This window comes from Serinus canaria, chromosome 2 (genome assembly GCF_022539315.1).
Source record: "Serinus canaria isolate serCan28SL12 chromosome 2, serCan2020, whole genome shotgun sequence".
NCBI lineage: Eukaryota > Metazoa > Chordata > Aves > Passeriformes > Fringillidae > Serinus > Serinus canaria.
In genome coordinates, this window is record NC_066315.1 from 25133507 (window position 1) to 25154517 (window position 21011).

The 21011-nt window shown below is 38.6% G+C and overlaps 1 protein-coding gene across 2 annotated transcripts in view; it reads right to left on the bottom strand.

Moving 5' to 3' along the window:
- SLC25A13 (solute carrier family 25 member 13) overlaps window positions 1–21011 on the bottom strand; it is a 99296-nt gene that overhangs the window by 38683 nt on the left and 39602 nt on the right. For both annotated transcript variants that reach the window (XM_030226631.2, XM_009085982.4), the window contains exons 5-9: window positions 10523–10662; window positions 3882–4028; window positions 2199–2337; window positions 1280–1373; window positions 818–902 (exon numbers count right to left, since the gene is read on the bottom strand). In XM_030226631.2, the coding sequence (XP_030082491.1) occupies window positions 818–902; window positions 1280–1373; window positions 2199–2337; window positions 3882–4028; window positions 10523–10662 (605 nt within the window). The remainder of the gene's footprint in view (window positions 1–817; window positions 903–1279; window positions 1374–2198; window positions 2338–3881; window positions 4029–10522; window positions 10663–21011) is intronic.

The window sequence follows — 21011 nt, forward strand, 5'->3', positions numbered from 1 at the left end:
CGTCTCTGCACAGACCCAGAGCAGGAAAAAAGAAAACCAACAAAAAACCCTTAGTCTCACAAGACACAAAGTTAAGACTGCCTTAAAATAGAGACAAACTGGAGGGTTAGTTTAAAATCTATCTGTATAGAAACCTGTGTCAATGAAAATACAAAATACAATAAGATAATACAAAAACTTAAAGATCAACAGGTTTGACATTTAAAGAACACTCCTATTTCCTTTTGCCTCAAAATAAAAAAAAAAATCCATTTGTGGTTATACCACTGAAAGTAAATATCCTTTAGGTTTTGGACATACTTTTACTGAAACTGTGATGTTAGTCTATACATAAGCTCTCCTATTTTGATATTCAACAGAGCATAAAGCAAAGCAGAGAACACTGCAAAGCCAGGAACATGCATATGTGTTCAGAATACGGGCTGCCATTTCATAGGCTAGATGCTCAATTTTAATTTTTTTTTCTTTTCCTCATTAAAAAGAACATAGAGTAATCGAATCACAAAACATAAACACCTTAATTAGGCATGCATCTAATATTTACTGACTGGCTAGATGAAACTGCTATACATACTATCTTTGCAAAGTAAATTACATTTGACCTGTTAAAATGGAATCCAAGAGGAAGAGGCACAAAGAAGACATGGAGAGAACATGATACAGGTTAAAAAATAAATCCTAACAAAATGTCACTCCTCACAGTTATTACAGTACTCAAGAGAAAAGCAACTTAGATGACAACAACAGGAAGAGGTTGGCTGTCTATTTAACTGGCACTGGAAACAAATAACAGCATCATGCTGGCTTCTGTTCTTACCTGCCTCTGAGCCTCAGCCAGGTTGTAGGGCAATGTCCCCTCCTCCAGAGGAGCAATTCTCTCAATATCAGCTAATGTCATGCGTCTGAGGAAATTAATTCACATTAGTGTTTACTTAGAGGGTGGTTTCCTGATTACTAAAAGTTACCTGCACATGGTCCTCTACACCCTCCTGTTCTCCAACACCACCTCCCACTCCTTCAGAGAAAGAGAAGAGAAGAGAAGAGAAGAGCAGAGAAGAGAAGAGAAGAGAAGAGAAGAGAAGAGAAGAAGAGAGAGAAGAGAAGAGAAGAGAAGAGACGAGAAGAGAAGAGAAGAGAAGAGAAGAGACGAGAAGAGAAGAGAAGAGAATAGCAAGAGAAGAGAAGAGAAGAGAAGAGCAAGAGATCAGAGAAGCGACTAGAGCAGAGATAGAGAAGACGAAGAGAAGAGAAAGAGGAGGATAGACAATTCTCCACTTACCCCCGTGGCTCATAAAGATCTGCTAACTGAAACAAGATGTCAACTTCCATGGGTGTAACCTGACCAAATTTCTGGGCTGCCAGAACAAACTCCTCTGCAACAGAATAAAAACACAGAAAATTAAATGAAATCAAACCAGAAGAAATAATCCAGAGCACTCCAAAGTTGCACTATATTGTAGTATAAAGTAGAAGACACTGGTTGGGGAGGGTGAAAGGGGAGTAAGTTACCCAACACAGAAGTTTTCCTGTCACTACTTAAATGTGTGCTTTAAATGGTCTGTCCTTCATGCAAGCACAACTCTCTGGTCTTAAAGCTTAGTACTACCAGCAGGATTTAGGATATTTGACATACGGTATCAATCAGCTGCAGGTCAGAGGGAAAAATATAAAATAAAAAGCAAACAAAGAAAAACCCCCAAAACAGGAGTCAAGAGATGTGGAACTTTTCATGCATAGTCCCAGGAGGCCACATTAATGAAACTCTGGTGTTGCACAGGGAATTCTCTATAAAAGTGGTTAGATATAGCAGATAACATCTTGTTCCAAGCTTGTAGATCAGCTTACTGTGCCGCCAATACAAGTTTATGGAATTCTTCAACTACCCTTGAAGGTCACTTTAATAGGCTGCCAATTTGGCAGGAGTCCTAGGAAGTTTTTTAAACTTTTAAATATCTTTACATACTTTCCTCACCCTGCCCCCACCACCAGTTTACTAGGACCTTTTTCTGATTGAAACAAAATGAAAAAGCTGGAGGGTGCACTCTGACAGGACTGTACAAAACTGAGAGGCAAACCAAGGAATGGTAACGAGGTAGGCTTTCCCCCCTGCCCCCACCGATTTAAAAGCATACAGATGAGGTCTTTCCCTCCATTCAAACACCCAAGGAAACTTCCAGACTGCAAATATTTCTACCAACCTTTAGTGACTTCCACATCTTTTCTATTTCCAGCCAGAGTACTGTAGATCTTTCTAATGAGCTCCATGTTGTTAAGGAGAGAATTAAATCCATTAAAATAGGAAAAGCTGACCTGATGGGAAGTGGTACCTCCAGCAGCCTAGAGACAGTAAAAGAGGAAAAGAGAACGGAGATTGTTACAAGACTAAAAAACCTTGAAATAAAAGTTTTCAAACAATGTTCTTTTACAAGAGTGACAGCATTACAGGCTTGCTTTTTCAAAAAAACCTTCAAAATAAAGAACTTTAAACTATGAAAGATTCTTATGTTACTGAAACTAATCATGACCAGAATATAAAACTCTCCCCACCCTACAAACCTAAACAAATACATATGCAGGATTATAGCAACATAACCAGTAGTAATTACAAAGTTCAAGTTTCAGTCCTGCTTCAGTTGGAAATGTTTCATAAGTTGGCTTATTTCTAGTAATGAGGAAATCTACTTCTACATGTAAAGCATATTACTATATAGAAAATTTCAACAAAACCAAAACATATTCTGAAAAAGGTCAATTGAAACCTTTAAATTCACAGGCATTTCAAGTCATGGAAAACCAGCAGTAAGCTCTCAGGCTTATATCAGGCAGTCAAACATAATGGGAACAATAAGGTTCGAACAGTTACTCATTTTCAAATGAGAAGTGAGACTAAACCTTTGTCTTAAAGTGGTGATGGGTCTGCACACAGAAAAAATATTGGATCAATTCACTATTTAAATTATAAGATCAGTGATCAAGCAAATTTCTGAAAAAAATACGCATAAGCTTGCCAAATTTTAACTGACCTTGAGGAATAATCAAAAATCATACCTGATGTTTTATGACAGAGCATATGACACAGGAAGGCTGGTAACAAGATTGTGAGGGAGCCATGGAAGAAAGTACCAAGTCTCACTGTCAGTTCCTAAATCTTCTGGCTATGCTTTTTGCTGCATGCATCTTCTAATATTCTGGTCAGAGTCTGCACTACTCATCACTTCAAATTGCAAGTGAAGTGATGAAATCTCTTCCTTGCAAGTCAAAGCAGAATGGACCTTTAAGCAGATCTTCAAACCTGAATATGACCAAGCTTTGGATTACTTGGAATGTGCTGCTACAAGTTCCCAAAATTTTAAACTGTGGGCAAAACCAAACGTACCTCTTTTCTTTGTGCACTCCAAACTGAGACAAAATATACAGTCAAGTGGAACAACTATTGGTCATTCAATATCAGTGAATGTCCTTGGTTGATGTTCCACCTCATACATTGTCCCAGGTACTTGGAAATCACACTCACAAGCTTAGAATTTACATTACGAAGCAAGTTCTTTGAGAATGATATCCTAAGTGGGATGTAATGGCATTCAAAAATATTTGACACAGTCTACTATGATGGAATGGCTGGAAAAAGGCAAACTCAACAATTGTAGGCCATTACTAAGGTCCATCTCCATACTTTGTCTTTTGTCTCTGGAAACCAAGACCATTGAGGATACATATTCAGCAATCAGGGTTAATTTTCATATGTATAGATAATAACTGCTAGACTTCAAAACATGCATCCTCAGGTTGGATTACATGTTGTGTAGTAATCAAGGTACATAGGAAAAGGAATTCCACATCTGTATCCCAAGTCTGCCAGCTGGGATACCAGAACTACTCACAGCTACTAGACATTCTTCTACAAATGGTGTCAGCATGTGTGGCCGGATAGTGACCATAATGTCCCTGAAGTCCATAGCTGTGACTCTTCCAGACTGAGCATTGTCTCTCTGTACAAAGGCTTGTTTTGCATGTTCTAATTGTATCTCCTGAAAATATATGGAGGGAAAAAAAGCAGTTAGGCTCAAAATAATCACCTTAACAGTTACATTTAACATAAGTAATGCAATCCTACATGACTCTCATAGCTAACACCACACAACTACATGTAACTGAATTTTAATTGGCTGTTACATGTATGTTTTATGTAAATTTCAGCCTTTTCTATTCAGCCTTTCCTATGGTCACTATCACTGACCTCAGCACCTAGGACAACATCATGATTTCTTTGCTGTCTGGACATTATGTCATGCAATTCCTTTGACTGAGAAATAGGGAACACATACCAGCACACCAGTGCAAGTAATCTCCCACTCATGAACATTAAAGTTTTCCATTATGTGCATTACCCAGTTTATTGCATGTGTCACAGCAGGTCAAAATACTTTCTACAAAAGCACTCACTACTCCCTGAACAAGGACAATGAAATCATCAGAGATTTCCATGTAGACACCTACTAATCTGGAAAGGATTCCCTCAAAGGGCATCCTCACTTAAAACATAAAGTTATTTGTCTGCAAAAGACACCAGCAGTTTAATTTAGAACTCCTTGTCTCATGACTGATTAAAGATCAGTTCTCATTATTTCAGTAGTAGTAACAGGCATAAATATTATCTGATACAACCACTTGATAATCTCATTTTGTGATTCAAATGTACTTTTGAAAGAAAAGGAAAAAAGTATATCATTTCTCAATGTTATATCTTCTCCTAATGTGACCTTCACCCTTTCTTCTTAAATTAGTGCTAGACTACTTAGATTTTTGTCATTTAAAAGGAATAATCCTGCACAGATAGTAACTGGATATTACATATGAATTTTTGTTTAGTTCTACAGGTTTGCAAAAAAAACCCCAAAAAACTCTAGTGATGTAATTAGACTTCCCAACCTGTATTTTTTAGCAAAATGGAGGAACACAAATCATTGCCATGTATTCCCTTTAAGTTTCAAGGATTATAAAAACTTCTTCACTGGAAAAAACAGTTCTTATTCTGAATATATATTTATAGTCAGTTATTAAGAAAATGGAATAAGAGCAAAACTGATTAGTCAGCAATACTGAGCAAGTCTTGCAGTGGACCATGACACTATCCAAGTATTTCCATTATCTTTGCAAACATGTGCCTTAAAATGCATATTAATAAAGGACTTGAGCTAGTCCAGAATCACCATCATGAAGTATGCACAGTAAATATGATCTTCTATAAGTTGATATTTGTCTCACAGCAACACTCAAGGAAATAAAGAGTGAAAGGTGAAAGGCAAATTCAGATGGAGTAGTATCAGCCCTGCCAGAGGCCTGCAGATGCCATCCCTCCCTCCTACTCACTCAGTTCACACTGCCATTCAAACCATGCTTGTCTCTTTATTTCAGCCTTCTGACTTTGCCAACTTTGGTCTTAGTTACTAATTACAGCACTGCAGCCTGTACGATAAAAACCTCCTAATATATTAGGCAGAGGGGGGAAAGGGGTGGGGGGAAAAGACTGATCAATGTTTCACTCCAGAATTAATCTGAAATTTCTTCTTTTGATAGAAAATGCTTGTGGGGGTTATAATTTGAAGTGGTACAATTTCAGTTCACCCACATTTTCTTTGCATTACAGACCTGAAGTGTAACAATTCAGCAATAATACTCACTCTGGCTGGATGCAGCCATGCAAGTTCTTACTGCACTCCAATTGAGACTACAATTTCAACAGAAATTTGGAAGGAAGCAATTTTGGAAGGTTTATGGTGAGATGAGCACAAAAACACAAAAAGACTTCATCAGTTTGAGGCAGACAACTACTTGGAGGCAGAGAGCTCTGTAGAGGAGTTAAGTATAATAAAGCCTGTATCATAAACACTCATCACCTAGCAGGTAGAAACGAACAAAAATGTTTGTCATTAAATGGAAGCACCACCACAGAAAAAAAAATCAATTTAATTTAGCAAAAGGATTACATGGGAAACAGTGCATGTTGCTTTCTTCTCCTTTCCTCATTCAATTTGTTTTAACCACTGAAACTGCTGGCACAGTTTAGTTGGCAGAGTCCAGCACTAAAATGCAGTAAAAGAACCTAGACATCACTTGCAGAAGTCCAATCTGTTCCTATCCCTGTACACCCATCAGTGAGTCTGGAGGTATTGCACCATTGGTGTGACCTGAGCTGACAGTGATGTCTTAGCCACAGAACAAAGCAGGGCCCGTGCTCCAAAGAGGTGCATCAAATGTGTGTTTCTGTCACCACCCAGCTGACTGCAAAAAGGCTGCTGGTACTACAGTTGAGAAAGCCAAAGCACCCCATCCTCTCTTTGCTAATGTGAGTCTTTCCAATTTTCTTGGTAAACTGGAACCCACTGGAGAGAATTATCCCATTTGTTTAAACACATTGTCAAGGTCTGGGTGCTGCCATTTACCCATCTTCTTGTCAGCCAGAAAAAAGCCATTTAGCTGTAGACAGACAGCAAGACAAAACTGTGAATGGGATGATGTCAGTCTTCTGATACTCCTTATTCACATCTCCTCCCTAGTTCAGAAACTAAGTTCCAGTTGAAAATGGTTTACATATACTGCACATAGATAAAGAAGACTGACCTCAGGAAGGTAGAGACTTTTTAGGCTATGGTTATTTTGAGCAGTGCTACACATTTTCCAGTTACACCAAGAAGAAAGAAGCACAGGGATCTTCAGCCACATGACATTTCCAAACCATGACCATGGATGGCAGCAGTATGGCACACAAGAACTTGCAGACAATCACATGATAACAAACAATCTCTGCTGCCACAAACAAACCAGACATTTCTAATCACTGCACAGTGCATATCAATGCAATAAACTCCTTGAAATGTTTACCTCAAAAGGCTATCCATTCCCTCAGCCTCCATGCCTGAAAGCTGAGACAACTCACAGCATAACTATGGTTCAAAATGAGCTCACTAGCTACTGGCAATTCTTTATCAGATGTTTGTAACATATGTTGTGTGTAGTGTATGCAGCTAATACAAAAAAAATCACCTTAAAAATAAACTGAAAAACAATAAAGCAAAGCTGTAATCTTCAGAGATGCTATCTGACTTGCAATAATTTATTATTTTATTTGTATTTATAAATTCTATTTCTGTCCCATATTATTTTACCTAGACAGACTCGGGTTTAAAGAATTACAATCCTCATTACTTTGCAATACAAATTACACATCCTAAAGAACCTTCTCTAATTAGGCTTTCTGTAAACTTAGATATACATCGAAATCAAGCATCTTCCTTGATGCTGGAAGTCCAGAATTCCCCCAGGTAGCATAAGACTTTGTGAAAAATTAATTCATACATCATGGCAGGCATGCTGGCACCAGAATTCTAATGAAATTATTTCCTATCTAGAGATTTTACCTCAGCTTTCACTTACAGCTCATTAAAAGCTTCTTTACCTTCCACTTAGAAATTTATGTTTGCATTCCATCCCAATGGATCTACAAGTCATCAGATACAACAAAATTTTTGCCACTGGAGTAGATCCCAAAGTTCAATTATAGAGAGTACTACTTCAAGTAATATTCTGGGTGTAAATAAATTCCCAGACAATGCAGAAATGGTTTTACCAGGCCCACATATAAGCATATGTTAAAATTCATTGTGTGGAATAGATTTTACATGCTGAGAAAGGCGCTGATGTTGCTCTTCATAAGGCAGACTTGCCACTTAAGTGATGATGGAACATGACCATATCCAAACAGATACATATGATGGCTATATAGTATAGATGGATGAGCTAATTTTAAACTAGCAAATGAGCAGGGTAAAACAACACACCTTGAGCTCTAGGTTGATGCAAATAGATTGCTAACTGCATTAGAGCCAAGGAGTTTGGAGGCTATATTTTTAGGCATCTCTCTTATTGCAGACAGAAGAAGTGCTGGAAGAATATAAATATTCAGAATCCCACATAAATACTTAATATTTAAAGCCACAAGAGATCCATCATGTTCATGGATAAAACATACTAATGTTGCTTTCCAGCTACCTTGAGCTTTGCCAGAAGTGACGATTAGTCCAAATGCTTCAACAGATAACGATCATGGAACAAGTTTATGTGACATAATAAGACTCAATGTAAAGGAATGAATCTAGCTAGATTATTCCATTAAAAGTTGCAAATTGCATTGTACTTACAAAGCAGTACCTGAAGTGCCTTACAGAACCATCTGGTCCATGTTAAGTGCAATGTAAAGTGCATTCACACATCAGGAATGCAGAAAGGTAATTTGGTATTCACTGTGGTCTCCTGCTGTCTAAGGTCCAAGGTCTAGACATCAGACTAAAAAGACTGACTCATGCACAGGCAGAATGTCAAAAGGAAAAGCTGAGTACCAAAGGTTACAAAGCTTAAAGGAAGATCTCCATGCCTGTGAACAGTAACTCTCCACTTTGTGCCGAGAGCTATTTCTGCGCCCAAACTTCAGTATCTGTAATACAATGCTGCAAGGCAAGAATCAGCAGGGAAACTTTTGTGATTCAAGGATTTACAGTTCTAGAAAGTGGGCAAACAGATGTGCCCAGTTACTGTGACAGACTGAGCACCTAATAGATCATACTGGTAATAGGCAGCTTCAGCAGTCTTAGGACAATTAATTTATTTGAAAATCCTTGCTGCCTGCACCAATGTCATCAATGTTGAGAGCATCTTTATTAGCAGCATTAGAACTTCCTGAATGCATCTCACCTCTCTGGAGACACCCAGAACTGTCATCCTTGTTCTGGTTTATGCTCTGACCTATATGGATCATCACCAAAAGGGCTGGCTGGTTCATTAGGACCACTGACACCTTCCATCCCAACCAATTATCCCCACAGTATCATCCCATCCAAGAAAAGTCCTTTCAACTAAGAGGAACATCCCTCCACAAGACGAGAAAGCCAAATAGTTGGGACTAATCTCCAAAGTTAGAAAACTCCTCCCTCAGCGCTTGCTTTTCCTAATTAAAGTTAAAAACATAAAAAACCCAAAGAAACCCAAATATTCCAAATACCCAGCCTTACAAGCTGCAAGCTCTTTTAGGTCTGTGACTTTAAACTCTCTTAGCCTCTCTCAACAACCCTTGCACACACATCCTTTAGTGTTTTTTTTTAATAGTTAGCAAGTGCCATATTTTTATTCTGAGTTTTTCTACAGGTTTTCCTCATATCTCTAAAAAAATAGGTGAGGCAAACAGGACTGGTACTTTTTTAAAGCTGTGACTTTAAATCAAGATACATTTCCGAGGCTTATTCTGTAGTTGGAAGGAGATACCAGAACACATTGCTAGAGGCATTTTTTCCTAATCAAGTAGCACATTTGCTTTTTCATTCAAAAGAGGTTCTGATTCCTAATTCTGTCACAAAACTGGTTTATGTCTTAGCTACTTAGGAGTTACAATAGTCAATACAAAGCCTAAGGGAATATGATTTAATCATGTGATACCTGACGTCCTCTTCATACAAAGTTAATTAGGCTCTGTTCTACAAAGTCAATTTGAAACATTTGTCTCAATAGCATTATCTTAATTATTCCTCATCAAAATGATACCACCTCCTACTGTGAACTAACATACTTGTGTAAACAAGAAAAAAAGAAACCTGGCAGTCTTGAAGCAGGTTCCCATTTTAAAATTCTCTAGTGTAAATACTAATACAGGCATTAAGTATTCAGGAGGAATACAAATAAGAAACTCACGTGTTTCTCCTCTTTTCCTACTGAAGACTATTTTTAACAGTACTGCTGAAATACAAATAATCGGGGGGTTTTTTATTAGCATAATATTTTACTTCCTGTAACAAAGTACCCAAAAGTACAAATAGCCAAGAATTCCTTGCAAAAAGTAGTATTTTATTCTTTATATGCTGTAAGCAAATTTTCCCTCTCTAAGATAAGCTTGATTCCAAAAAGATGAAAAGTAAAGTGAATGGAAATGGCTTTTAACAAATATTACTGGATATCAGCTCTGAATTAAATATATGTTTGGCAAACATGCTGTTTACAGACAGAAGTACTTCTTAATATGAGTCTGGCAAATTGGTCCAATGTCCACTGTAATAACAGTGTTGAACATTTGGACCATTGCCGACGTGTTAATGTCCAAATGTTCAACACTGTTATATAACAGTGTTGAACATTTGACTTTGACTTGTAGATTTAAAAAAACAGGAGATTTTCAGACACTGAAGTCTATGTTTTTAATTTCATGTCTGTGTCTACACAACAGTATAGAAAAAAATCACCTTCTGCATACAGGTGCAAAAACAAAGGGAAAAAAACCAGTTAGCCTGAATCAGAAGTTTTACCAATAGCATATCCTATTTATCAACATACTATACAAGTCCAGCACTCTGATTGTAAGAGCCTACACTTGGTACTTATTCCAACTTTGCTACCAGCATGGTACTTAGCAAGTTTGCAAATACTTTGATTCTTGCTTCCTACTTATTCCTCTTGACAAGCCGTACTGTATTAGACCCACCAGTAAAAACTGAGTGAACTCCGGGTAGGTGAGGTGTCTTTTTCTATCCTTTCCAAAATGCAGCTGTACGAACTCTGAATTCCAGTTAAAAGGAATGTGCTGATGGATCGTGGTCTGGCCAAAAACTTGTTTAGCATCCTCTGGGAAGAAAAGAAAAGTGCTCATTTAGTAATAAAATAAAATAAAATAAAATAACAATAGAGACAAACATATAAACAAATACAATATTTTATAACAGGAAAGCAATACTGTTCATATTAACACATTGTAAAGCAAACCTAATGTTCCTGAATAATATTTTTATTTGTGAAGTTTTACATTCACAGCATTTATTCAAAAGGAGCTCAGATATTTCAAGTTTCAAATTCAAGCAAGGAAAGATTAAAATTAAAAGACAATTTATAAAAAGATTACTAAAGCTAACTGATTTTTAGCATTTTGTATCACTATAATTCATGCTTTTGAATTTTTCCCAGAGGTCTCCACATTCAAGCAAATGAACTACAAAAATACCATTATTCCAAGATCCAGTTTTCTGGAGTTACTTATGGAGCTCTGAGAAGCAGGACAGGGGATGGGGGGAGACATGGCAAACAGGAATAAAAACTTATCGCCAGCACTATGCAGATTTTAAACCTAAATCTCCTCTACATGGAGGGGGGCATCGTGACAAGTATGAGCACACCTAAACACAAGCTTCATATTTAGTCGTCACAACTGGGCAACAGTTCCCTACCCCCTTGGCAGACTGGTACTACACAGCAGTTTCTGTGAAAAAGCAACTATTTGATACACAATCAGTAGTAAGGACCGTACGTTCCTGCAACTAGACAGCGTACACTGTGAGTAATGAAAACAGCAATGAGATCTGAGCAAGTACTTGTCTCAAAGGACAGAGCCCACTTCAATGTAATAGTTCTGTCTCAGCCAAAAAAATAGGGCAAAGATATCCTCTGAAGACAAGCTCAAGGCCAGAGGTTCCCAGCTGCTGTGCCCTCCTAATTGCTGTAAGACTCTTCCAGCAAGGCAAGCCAAGAGCCAGTTCTTGTCTCCCGCGAGCTCCTTTGGGAGCTCGTTCCCAAAGGAGAGATTGTTCCCAGGAGTCACTCCCTACCCACAGGCTGGGCCAGGAGCTGGTCTGCTCCCTTCATGCTTTGTGGAAGAAAGACCAGGAGTCCAAACCACGAGCTCCTGTCTGTCTCTGCAAGCAGCAGAGCTCTAAGCCAGTTCCCAAGGATGGCTGGTGCCTGGGGTTGAGGAAATCAGCACAGCTTAGTGCTTGCCTGTGTTCAGAACAAGCTGGGAATCACCCCACTGGAGCCAGCCTCTGCCTGCCAGGCAGGACTGGGAGCCACCTTCCACTTCATTCCAGTGCCACAAGCAAAGGTGGGAGCTGACTCCTTGAGGCGATGAGGTCGTGTCTCCTGAGCATGTTGAGTTCTGGCTTCTGGTTCAGTCCATGCCAGGCAGGCACAGCAGCTCTGTTGACTTGGGGAAATACAGCCAGGGTGGAATCCCCTCTTTTAGGCAAGGAAGCAGGAAAAAGTGAGAATGAAGTGGCACAGCTGAGAGCCAGGAAGATGTCAGGAAGACCCCAAGTAAATGAAGAATAAAGACACAGGAAAATAAACAGTCACAAAGAGATGAAAGGGGCATGTGTCCTGCTGCACTGATCCAAAAGCCCTGCACATGGTATTACCCACAAGAACAGCTTGTTCTAAAGCAAGAAGGTTTCACAGAGAGCAGAAATGAAACTGCAGACCTCTTCCCATCTCACAAACTAGTCTGTAGTTTCAGCTTTAAAAACACAGCACTCACTGATCCCATAAAATCCGCGGTGAAAGAGCAAGCTGGATTTAACCTACAAATAGAAAGACTAACCCCAGTTAACCTCAAAATCATAAAATTCATAACTCCAAGTCCTAATGTCCTATGAGAATTTTCTCCAAGCAAAGTCAATGCCCCCAGGACAGCCCCATTGTTCATTCATGTCTTAAGCTCCATCACAGCCAGCTTGGATCTTGTCTGCCAGCATTCTCCCGGAGCAAAATTTTGTTCTCAAGACAGTGGGAGAGAAAGTCTATTGGTTCAGGGTGAGGTTCAATCCCTCTACTTGAAGTCTTTCATTTAGGGTGCTTCCTACTGACACAGCTAAAGGCACCTTGCCACATGTCACTGGAGATCACATTTATAAAGTTCCTGCTTTCTGCCAGACTTTCTTCAAAGAAGGAAACCAGCATGAAAAAGACAGCTTGTCTTGCCTGCATTCAAGAGGAAATAAAGGTTGTCTCTTTCTGGCAGTGACCAGAAAGAGACAACCTCTGCTTTTCCAGAGAAATAAAGACATTCACAGAGAAATCAGATGTTCACCTGCTTCCTCTCTCTCTCTCATCCCATCTCTAGAATTTCCCCAGAGCAAGACACTGATACTGTGTGGATGAGATTAGAAATAAATCATCATTTACCAAAAGCTATGGCAGGACTCCAGACTTGTCTTTGTCAGAGAAAAAAGGTGCCTTCTGACCTGATGCAAGGTAAGAGATAGCAGAAACTTAGCTAGCATAAAATGAGACTCAAATTTGTTTTGATGGGGCAAGGCTCCATACAATTCTTACTTCAAATTGTTAATGGAAGAAAGTTGCACAGTCTCCTTTGAATATGCCCCTGTAATTCTATTTTAATTTATTATCATGCATAAGCCATCTTTAAGGAACAATGTATCCTGCTCCCCCAGCTCTGTGTCCTGTAAACCCTCCTTGGCTGGAGCCCAAAATTAAAATTCTATCTCAAGAAAATGAAACAAAGAATCATAGAATGGTTTGGTTTGAAAGAGACTTTAAAGATCATCTAGCTCCAACTGCCCTGCCATGGGCAGGGACACCCATCACTAGACCATGTTTCTCAAAGCCTCATCCAACCTGGCCTTGAACAATTCCAGGGATGGGGCATCCACAGCTTCTTTGGGCAACCTGTTCCAGTGTCTCACCACCTTCACAGTAAAGAATTTCTTCCATATAACTAACCTAAACCTACTCTCTTTAAGTTTAAAACCATTCTCCCTTTTCCTATCTTGTAGGCTCCCTTTGGGTACCAGAAGGCTGCAATTAAGTTACCCCAAAGCCTTCTCTTCTTCAGGCTGAACAACCCCAATTCTCTCCACTTTCCATCAGAGGAGACCTGCTCCATCCCTTTAATCATAGGTTTCCTGCTCTGGACTTGCTCCAACAGGTCCATGTCCTTCCTGTGCTGGGCACCCCGGAGCTGGATGCAGTGTTCCAGGTGGGGTCTTGCCAGAACACAGCAGAGGGGCAGAACCTCCCCCCTCACCCTGGTGGGCATGCTGCTCTTGATGCAGCCCAGGACACATCTGTGGCTGGGCTGCAAGGGCACATGACCAAAACAAGCCCAAACATCAGAAAGTGAAAAGAATGGTAACTTCAGACTAAATACAATATTTAATTATTGGCATTACAAAAGGTAAAGGAACGCACAGCAATGAAAGTGAAAACCTCATCAAGCCAATTTGGAATATAATAAGGTCTCTTTCCAGACCATTTGCATTCCCTTGGCTGTTTTAGAGATTAAAGGCCACAAGGATGTCTCAGAAGTTCATGTAAGTGTAAGTATCACTCTAAGCATTCCAAGTTAAAGATGTGCACTTAATTTTTCCTATGACCTGGAAAACACAGACTACCACATCAGTGAAGATACAGTAAGAGAATCCACACAACTTGATCTTTTCACAATCATACTGTATATTGATGTCAATATGACTTGGCAACTACTACCAGATGCTTTTCTGACAGAATGCATGTTGGATTATACAGTGCAGGCAGCTGATTGGAAAATTGCCTACTGTGCTTCTACTGATTCTTTGATGGCATGAGACGTGGTGTACTCTTTGCCACTGCTTTTTTACTCATACCCCATACTTCCTTTTTGTAACCATTTATGGTGCACAGACTCCTATGCCCAGAGAACTGTCTTCTTCCTCTTCCCTCGCTAGGGCTCATTATCCATTCATGGACCACATCACTGACTCAAGTCTCATCTGTAGGCAGATTGCCCAACTCAGACATTAGAAACCATTCATACTACACAAAAAAATTGAAGTGTTTTAGCTTCTGATTTAACCATCAAAAGGTATCCAATTATGTCCCAGAGCTCACTCCAAGTTACTGTTCAGTTCTAACAGTGTCATCTCCTAATCATGTAATCACCTAAGTCCAGTATTAAATAAAAAAAATGGAGAACGAAAAAAATGTAGTTTTGCATCAAACCCGCAGTTGGAAGTTCCACAGCTATCCACAAGTCACTTAACTAAACACAGCAAAACACGGAGAAGCTGAGGTGTGCCTCAGTAGCCAGGAGTTATGATGTCTGTTTAGACCCTTTTTTGCAAAAGAAAACTGTTTCAGAGCTAGACAATAATTGTAATGGAAAGGACATCTGGATTTCATGGAGTCCAGCCACCAGTCAAAGAAAGTCCAGCCAGAAGAGGTTGCTCAGGGCCATGGCCAGATAAGGTTTGAATACCCCCTAATGAATTTCTGACTCAGGGTAAGGGAGTGCTGAAATCCCAGACAGTCATAATCAGTGGCACAGGGACTAGTTGGAGGCCTGTCACTAGTGCCATTCCCCAAGGGACAACACTGGCCCCAGTACTGCTTATCAGCAAGTTCCACCTGAACATGAGGAAGAATTTCTTTACTGTGTAGGTGTCTGAGCACTGAAGCAGACTGCCCAGAGAGGCTGTGGAGCCTCCCTCCCAGGAATTACTCAAGAACCATCTGGACACAATCCCGTGCCATGTGCTCTGGGATGACCCTGCTTGAGCAGGAAGGCTGGACCAGATGACCTGCTATGGTGCCTTCCAACCTGACCCAATCTGTCATTCTGCAAATAACTCCAACAACAGAGACTCCATAACTTCTCTGGGCAACTGTGCTTTGATCCTAAACAAGTATTTAATCAAAATATCTGATAAATGGAAGCTTTAAAATCCAGTTTAGAACACTGTTTAATTGCTTTAGTTCTAAAAAAAAGCAAAATGTTAATGCTTCAATGTCAAGAGCCGTAACAGCACAAAATCAGTCTAGAGCTAGCAAAAGATACAACCATTTGTGTGTATGCATTGCTTGAACCAAAAGCAAAACAAGCAACTGGCCGAAGATTTTAAATACTCATTTTCAGAAATCCATGCTGTCATTTTTATCAATCTTTTAAAAAATTCAACTTTGAAACTCAATTTTAAATTAAATTGCCAAGTTCTAAAACAAATAATTGTTTGTCCCTCCACGGTCTCTAACTAAAAAATAGCAGCCTTGCCATTCATTTCTGATCTCTGCATGAAAGAGTTGTTTTATTTTCCCTCCAGGTGATCTGCCTGCTGATTTACAGTGGGGGTTTTTGGTCCTGGGAACCTTCTTCTCTGCAGTGCACTGATGTGTATGTTTAAATACTTATTGCACAAACAAGCATGCTGCATTCACATTTCCATTCCTGTGATTCCGTTCCATTTTCATTCCTATGACATTCCATTTCCTGTGATTAAGAAGTAAAATAGAAATAAAGCAGGCTTTGGAATAACTACAGATGCACTTGACACAGCAAGGACCACCAAGATTCTCCAAGTGAAATTTGGACTTACAAATTTTAGATTTAAAAGGAAAACTCTGAAAGTTATTATTCCACTGTATTTTATGTCTAAGGAAAGTCACTTAACAGAACAAGCTACTAAAATTTTTACTGGGTATAGTCCATAAGTATCTGAATATCTGACATATGAAATCTGAAATTCTTTCAAACTATTTATTTTGCAAGTATATTTTTCAAATGTAGACAGAATCAACACCTTTTTATTTTTACACCTGCAGGGACTAATTTCACTGTAACTATCCAACAATAAAAAATTTACTTCAGAATTCACATCTTTGTTTCCTACAGCAACTTGATATATGAACCAAAGTGATAAAAGCAAACTCTTGGCTCAAAGAAATACCCATGAACTTTACACTTTACTTTCCAGCATAGACTTGAAAGCTTTATATCTTAAACAGCTATTTTGCTTAGATAGATGATATTAAAGAAAAAAAAAATCACTTTCTTGCAAAGCATTAACACACATTTTCCCTCACTTAAATACTTCAATTTCAAACACACCACAAAATGTACTCCCACAACAGTACTGTATTAGTATAAAACTATTTTAGTTCAATTAAAATGTCTAACTATCTTCCTTCAAACCTATCTAAACTGTAATTTTCACTTTGAGCACTTCCAGCATATTCTCAGTTTTGTTTTCTTTTATCAGCTTCTTAAATCAGGTCCTGAATTCCAAATGTTAGGAAAAAATAGTCATTAACTGCTAGGTAACAGCAGATTTTCCAATTTAGAAAGCTAAATTACACATGCCACAAAAATATGTGTATTTTGTTATCTGAAATTTCATATTAAAATCTGTAATAACAAAACACTTTTCTGGCTCCTAGAACTCACTGAAGTTTCTACTTTCTAATCTGCAATTCCAGGCCAGTTTGAAAACGGGATGGGGAAAAATCTTAATAAAAAACAAGTTTAAAGTGATATACGGCTCCTGACATGGTTTAAAATATGCTCTGGTGTAGAAGCTTTTGGTGCCTCCCCAAGTGCTGCCTAGAAATCATGTTGGGTTTTTTTTCCAGCAGCATATACAGATGGCTGACCCTCAGCTTACCAAAGAGTTACTCTGTTAACTAAAGAGTGACCTCATGCACTTGAAACTGACTCTCAAATTGGCCTGTTCCCACCTTTCCCACACCAATTTTTCTTCTTTTTAAGTAGCATGATGTAGCAGCAGGAAGCACAATATTTTAGCCACCTGAACATGTAGTATTCTTGAGCTATCCCACCAATTGGAAGTGCTCTCTGTTACCTCTATCTTTTAAAATTTGAGCCATCATAGTCAATTGTGCAAATCTACAGTTGGTCTTCCGTAAAAATAAGATTTTTAACCCACTGAACTGGAACATCTTCCAAGCAGTTCTTCAGATCTCTTACAAGATACCATACACATGCCAGTCTGATATTCCCATGCATCTACATTCAGAAAACACTCATATATCATTTAAAAAGATGCAAAAATCAGGGTAGTTCTTTTTGTAATAAAATGTCATCATTAAAGACATGCAATAAAGGTCCACATATATAAAAAATGGATGTTTTTTCACCTCCACATAATATACCAACATCTGGAGCCCATCAGTGAGAAGCAAAATTTTATGATACTTTTTGAGCTGCTCTTAGAAAATGCATTGGTTAACTTGGCACACCCTCAGGCATTAAAAAAGACTGTACTGTGACAGCCCCACTGGAGTGCCAGCATCCTCAGAGGCAGCCACGGCAGGGTGGACAAGAAGGAGCCTGGAGCCTCCCACTAAAACTGGTCACTTCTGTTCCGAGGGGAACCACAACCATTTTGTGGGTGGAAGAAGCAACAAAGGCTGTACAGCACCTGCTGTACACAGAGGTGAGATGAAGACCAGTATTGGTGAATAAATGTCTATCAAATGCTGCAAGTAGACTTAAAAGAATATAGCAAACAAACAGATCCCTCAAAATTCCTGCAGCAAACCATAAAGTCCAATACCAATTCTAAAATATGTTCAGCATGCATTCTCTTTCACAAGGGAGACACTAGCTATGGAAAATAATTCATTGTCCTAGCCAAACTTTTCAACAAGGATAGAGGAGTCTTACAGATTAATTTCTCATTAATGAAAACATTATCACACAGAACATGCTCGTGCCTTCATGCTTTTTCCCAATCAAAAAAATCCATAATAACCTTCAACTTCAGAAATCTGCTGAAATTGTTGTCTTTTTTATCCTCTTACCTTCCCCCTGCTCTGGTTGTTTGTGTCCTTGTCACTTCTGAAAACTACTAACTCACTTTCTCGTGACATATTCATACAGCATCCTCTTCAACTTGGCCCTAATTTTTGACTGAGATAGTTCTGTTACCTGTGTTAAATACTTAAAATACTGCCAAAAAAAAAAAAAAAAAAAAGAAAGGAAAAAGCAAAAACTCAAGCTCTTTTCAAAAGTACCATCCCCCTCAGCAAGTAAAAATCTGGATTCAAGCTTGTCTGCTTCCTCTGCCTCCACTGTAAGGGGGAGTAATATGAATTTACACATGGAATATTACATAATTTGCTTACTTAAAATGTCTTCAGAAATTTTCCAGAATGCAATCCCTTAAAAAAATTTCTACTTGAACTATGGCTTTCCATAATTTCAGTTCACTAGCACCAGCCTTACATTTTTTTATTACCTTTACTGGCCTCATTAGAAGTTAGCAACAAAGTGCCAGCACCCTAAGACCTCAAGTTTGAAATTCACTAGGCCCCCTGTGAGTATAAAAAATTAATCTAGTCCTCTTGCCCTGAGTAATAAAAAAAAAAAAAAAACCCCAACAAAAAGCCAGATAACTTTCACCAAGGTAAACAGCACAACCTGCTAACAAAAACAGAACACCACTTCTATTTTCTCCATACAAGGCAGCTGGGGGGATGATGCATGTGACATGCACAGAGAGGCTGATGGAATGGGGTTTTCTTAGGCTGGAGATGGGAGCTGTAAAGGAGGAGCTCATTGCTGTCTACAGCTACCCAACAGATGAAGGGAGGACAAAGATGAAGGGAGGACAAAGATGCACAGTGGAAGGACAAGAGGCAATGGATGCAAGCTGGAACATTGGCAATCAGGAATTTAGTTTTCCACTATAAAAGTGATCAAACTCTGGGAAATGCTTGCTCATAGAGGCTGCAGAGTCTCCAGCCTCAGAGATTATTTAAAACATTGATTAGATATTTCTCTTTGAGCAACTGGTCTTGATGGAGGTGCTTCAGGGGTTTGAACCATATGGCTGCCACAGTCATTTCCAGTCTGAATTATGTGATGTTTCTCCTACCATCCCCAATAAAACAACAGAACAAAACCAACAGCAAAGAACAAATTGAAACACTGAATTTCAGTTCTGCATGATGTAGAAAACTCAGTTGCATTTTCTAGACCAAATGAAACCAAACAGTGTAAAAGGACAAAGCTTCTCCTAATATTTAGAACAACAGATTCACTCTGTATCCTAACAGGCTCTCTTTTACTTAAGATGCTTGCATCTAAGTCTGCCTGGTTATATAGAATTTTAGTTAAAAGAGAAAAACAAAACAAAAACTTGCCAAATTGACATATGTCTAGAAATCAAATTCTCAAAAAATAGTCTGAGAAGATGTCAAAAATTGTTTTGAAGAAAATAAATATACTAACAATTCTAATTCACATCCTTTTGTAATTAAAATTGGCAATCATTTGTGCAAAATCCAACACTGTACAAACAACACAAACATCAGAGACTGAACAGATTTCACATCTGCAATGTTGCCACTGGATCCCTGGTATCTAGGCAGCTGTCATTTATACATAGCAAATGCTCGCTGTGGAGGTGAAGCTGTGATGTGTAAGCTAACAAATCACTAGCTACAACTGATTTCAGGGAAATTTGAACCAGCAATGGAAGTACACTGATAAATACTAAATACTGCAGTTTACCAAGAGATAAAAGCTTACAGCTACAGTAATTTATTTTGTTGGTTCAGATTTAGCTTTTCATTGCTTTACATGGTGTTCAGTGCACCAGGCTGGGCATCACTAAGCTAGGTGTTGTGCAAGAGATAAAAAGAATTACAGATTCCATAAAAACAACTAAGTCATACCAGCAATTGCAGTGCAAAGCATAAAACAAGTAATCCTCTGGAACAAAGCAAGAGCTACATCCCACAATCAGAAGTTAATTCTTTGGTCATGAAAGCAATTATGAAACTCTGGTAATAATTTTTTGTATATTAAAAAAGTATCAGAGATCACAGAGGAAAAAATAGCAGTATCACAGAGGAAAAATCGCTGAAGCTCATCACAATAGCTGTGGAGCTATTTAAACTTCTCTTAAGAGCTATGTCCTTTTAGAAAGTTTACAAACAGGTATTCAGGTTTCAGCTAACAGGAGCACTTAGTAAGATGTATCCTTAATTAATGTGCTTATCTAACAAATGTAGTGATATAATTAATAACAGAAGCAGAGACCCACAACAGCTGCCAATACAGTTTTGTTTAAAGACAAAAGCAAAATCCAGTGCTCGAATCTGCAGCTCCTACACTCAACAAACAAAAATTTGGGGATTGGGTTCCCAGTTTCCTTCATGTTTTTGCTGGCTTTGGAGGAGGTTGTTTTTTCATTGTTTGGTTTTTTTTAATAAAGGACTGACATTTTACAGCATACTCATATTTCTCAAAGCAGCACAACACAGGATCCATTTTGAAACAGCTTCAGATTGAACTAGAGGACGTCTAGAAAAGAAAACCAAAACCATAAAACCACACACTACACCACAGCTCCATTTCATTAAGTACAAGAGCAAGAACTTCTGTCTGGTAGGTAATTCTAGTTTAATAC